Source organism: Bidens hawaiensis, unplaced genomic scaffold (assembly GCF_021521415.1).
Source record: "Bidens hawaiensis isolate Kalapana, Puna unplaced genomic scaffold, B.hawaiensis_p1.1 tig00014356_1, whole genome shotgun sequence".
NCBI classification, from domain to species: domain Eukaryota; kingdom Viridiplantae; phylum Streptophyta; class Magnoliopsida; order Asterales; family Asteraceae; genus Bidens; species Bidens hawaiensis.
The window spans coordinates 241,850-243,482 of record NW_027492241.1 but is presented as its reverse complement, the minus strand read 5'-3'; the positions used below and the strand labels follow the sequence as shown (position 1 = coordinate 243,482).

General features: G+C 33.2%; 1 protein-coding gene across 1 annotated transcript; it reads left to right on the top strand.

The window, feature by feature from the left end:
- Positions 1–327: 327 nt before the first annotated feature.
- On the top strand, positions 328–693 carry LOC143546497 (uncharacterized). The gene has a single exon (XM_077038156.1). The coding sequence runs from the start codon at positions 328–330 to the stop codon at positions 691–693; it is 366 nt and encodes a 121-aa protein (XP_076894271.1).
- Positions 694–1,633: the final 940 nt, after the last annotated feature.

Here is a 1,633-nt window from a genome sequence, read left to right as displayed (position 1 = left end):
CTTCAATTTTATCCGTTGGTTATTGAAGTGCTTGAATATATTAGAAACCATTGTGACACTAATGTGAAGCAAAGACAAGCAAATGAAATTTGGAAATACATGAAGACATACGAATTTGCATATTATTTACACTTGATGAAGTATGTCTTGGGGATTACTAATAATTTGTCTCAAAGTATTCAAAGAAAGGATCAAGATATATTTAATTCAATGGAGATGGTTAAAGCAACTAAGCAAGAACTACAAGCATATAGACTTAATGGATTTGATTCACTTTAGAAAGAGGTAACATCTTTTTGGGAAGAAAATGAGATTGAAGTGGTCAACATGGATGATCAATACGTTGATCCAAAATATAGAAGGAAAAAAACGGGCATCATCAATCATCATTGTTATGAGTTTGAGAATTTCAACACCGTGTTAGATATGCAAATTCAAGAGCTTGGCAATCGTTTTAACGAGGTAACCACTGAATTGCTTATGTGTAAGGGAAGTTTAAGCCCGGATAGAAACTTTAGTGCATTTAATGAAGACAAGATGTTAAGGTTGGCGGAGATGTATTCGAATGATTTTAGCAATGAACAAAGAGAAAGTCTCAATAATGAGCTCCGCATATACATTGATAATATAAGAGAGGATAAGAGGTTTTGCAACATGAATGGTATATCTAATCTTGCAAAAAAAAATGGTTGAAACAAAAAAGCATTTTAGATATTCTTTGGTTTGTAATTTTTTGAAATTACCGGTTGCAACAGCAGGTGTTGAGAGATGTTTTTCTTCAATGAAGCATGTGATGACAGATTTGCGCAATCGGATAGTTAACGGTCATAAATGAATGATGCTTGCATTTGTTATATTGAAAAGGAAGTTTTTTTTTAAGTTATGATTGAAGATGGTATGAATCGTTTACAAAACATGAAAACGCGTAGGGAACAATTATAATATGTAATATTTTTTTTATTAATGACTTTATATTTTATTAAATGTTGACATGGTACTTTTGTTGTGATGATGATATTGTATTTTATTGATTGACCGCCAATCCAACCCGACCCATTTAGGCTCGAAAACTTGACGCCGAAAAAAGTCGAGTACCATAAAATCCCGAACCCATAAGAAGAAATTCCTAGGCAACGCCACTGGGAATAATAAAACTAATCAATCAAAACCAAGCACACATATGCATCAATTAAATAAACCAAACAATTTACTGATTTCTAAAACCATAACGGAAAGCGTATAACAAAGAAAATAAAACTTTAACAAAGGTTCATCGATAGCCTAGGCAGTCTATAATGTTTAGCCTAGCATCAGAAAATCAAAAACAATAATCATAAAGGAAAACATGGTGAAAAATAATAAAAATTATACATTAAAGGCGATAAAACCCTTGTTTTCAATCTCGATCAAGTAGCACTTCACCAGATGATTCCTTGCCTTCAAAACCGCCAAATAACTCAATCCTAAGCTACAAGAAACTCCAAATTCGGCTTGTATTCGTAGGGTCTTTTTCAGGTTAAGGTTCATGGTGTTTATATAGTGAAACTGAGCCTTAAACATGACAAAACAAAATATTTTTGGGAATTTAACCTCTAGGCGCCGTGCGACCAGGGAGGCTCGCAATGTACTCATA

Excerpts from the sequence above, each read along its gene's own strand:
- LOC143546497 (XM_077038156.1), top strand. The coding sequence starts at position 328 with ATGGATGATCAATACGTTGATCCAAAATATAGAAGGAAAAAAACGGGC.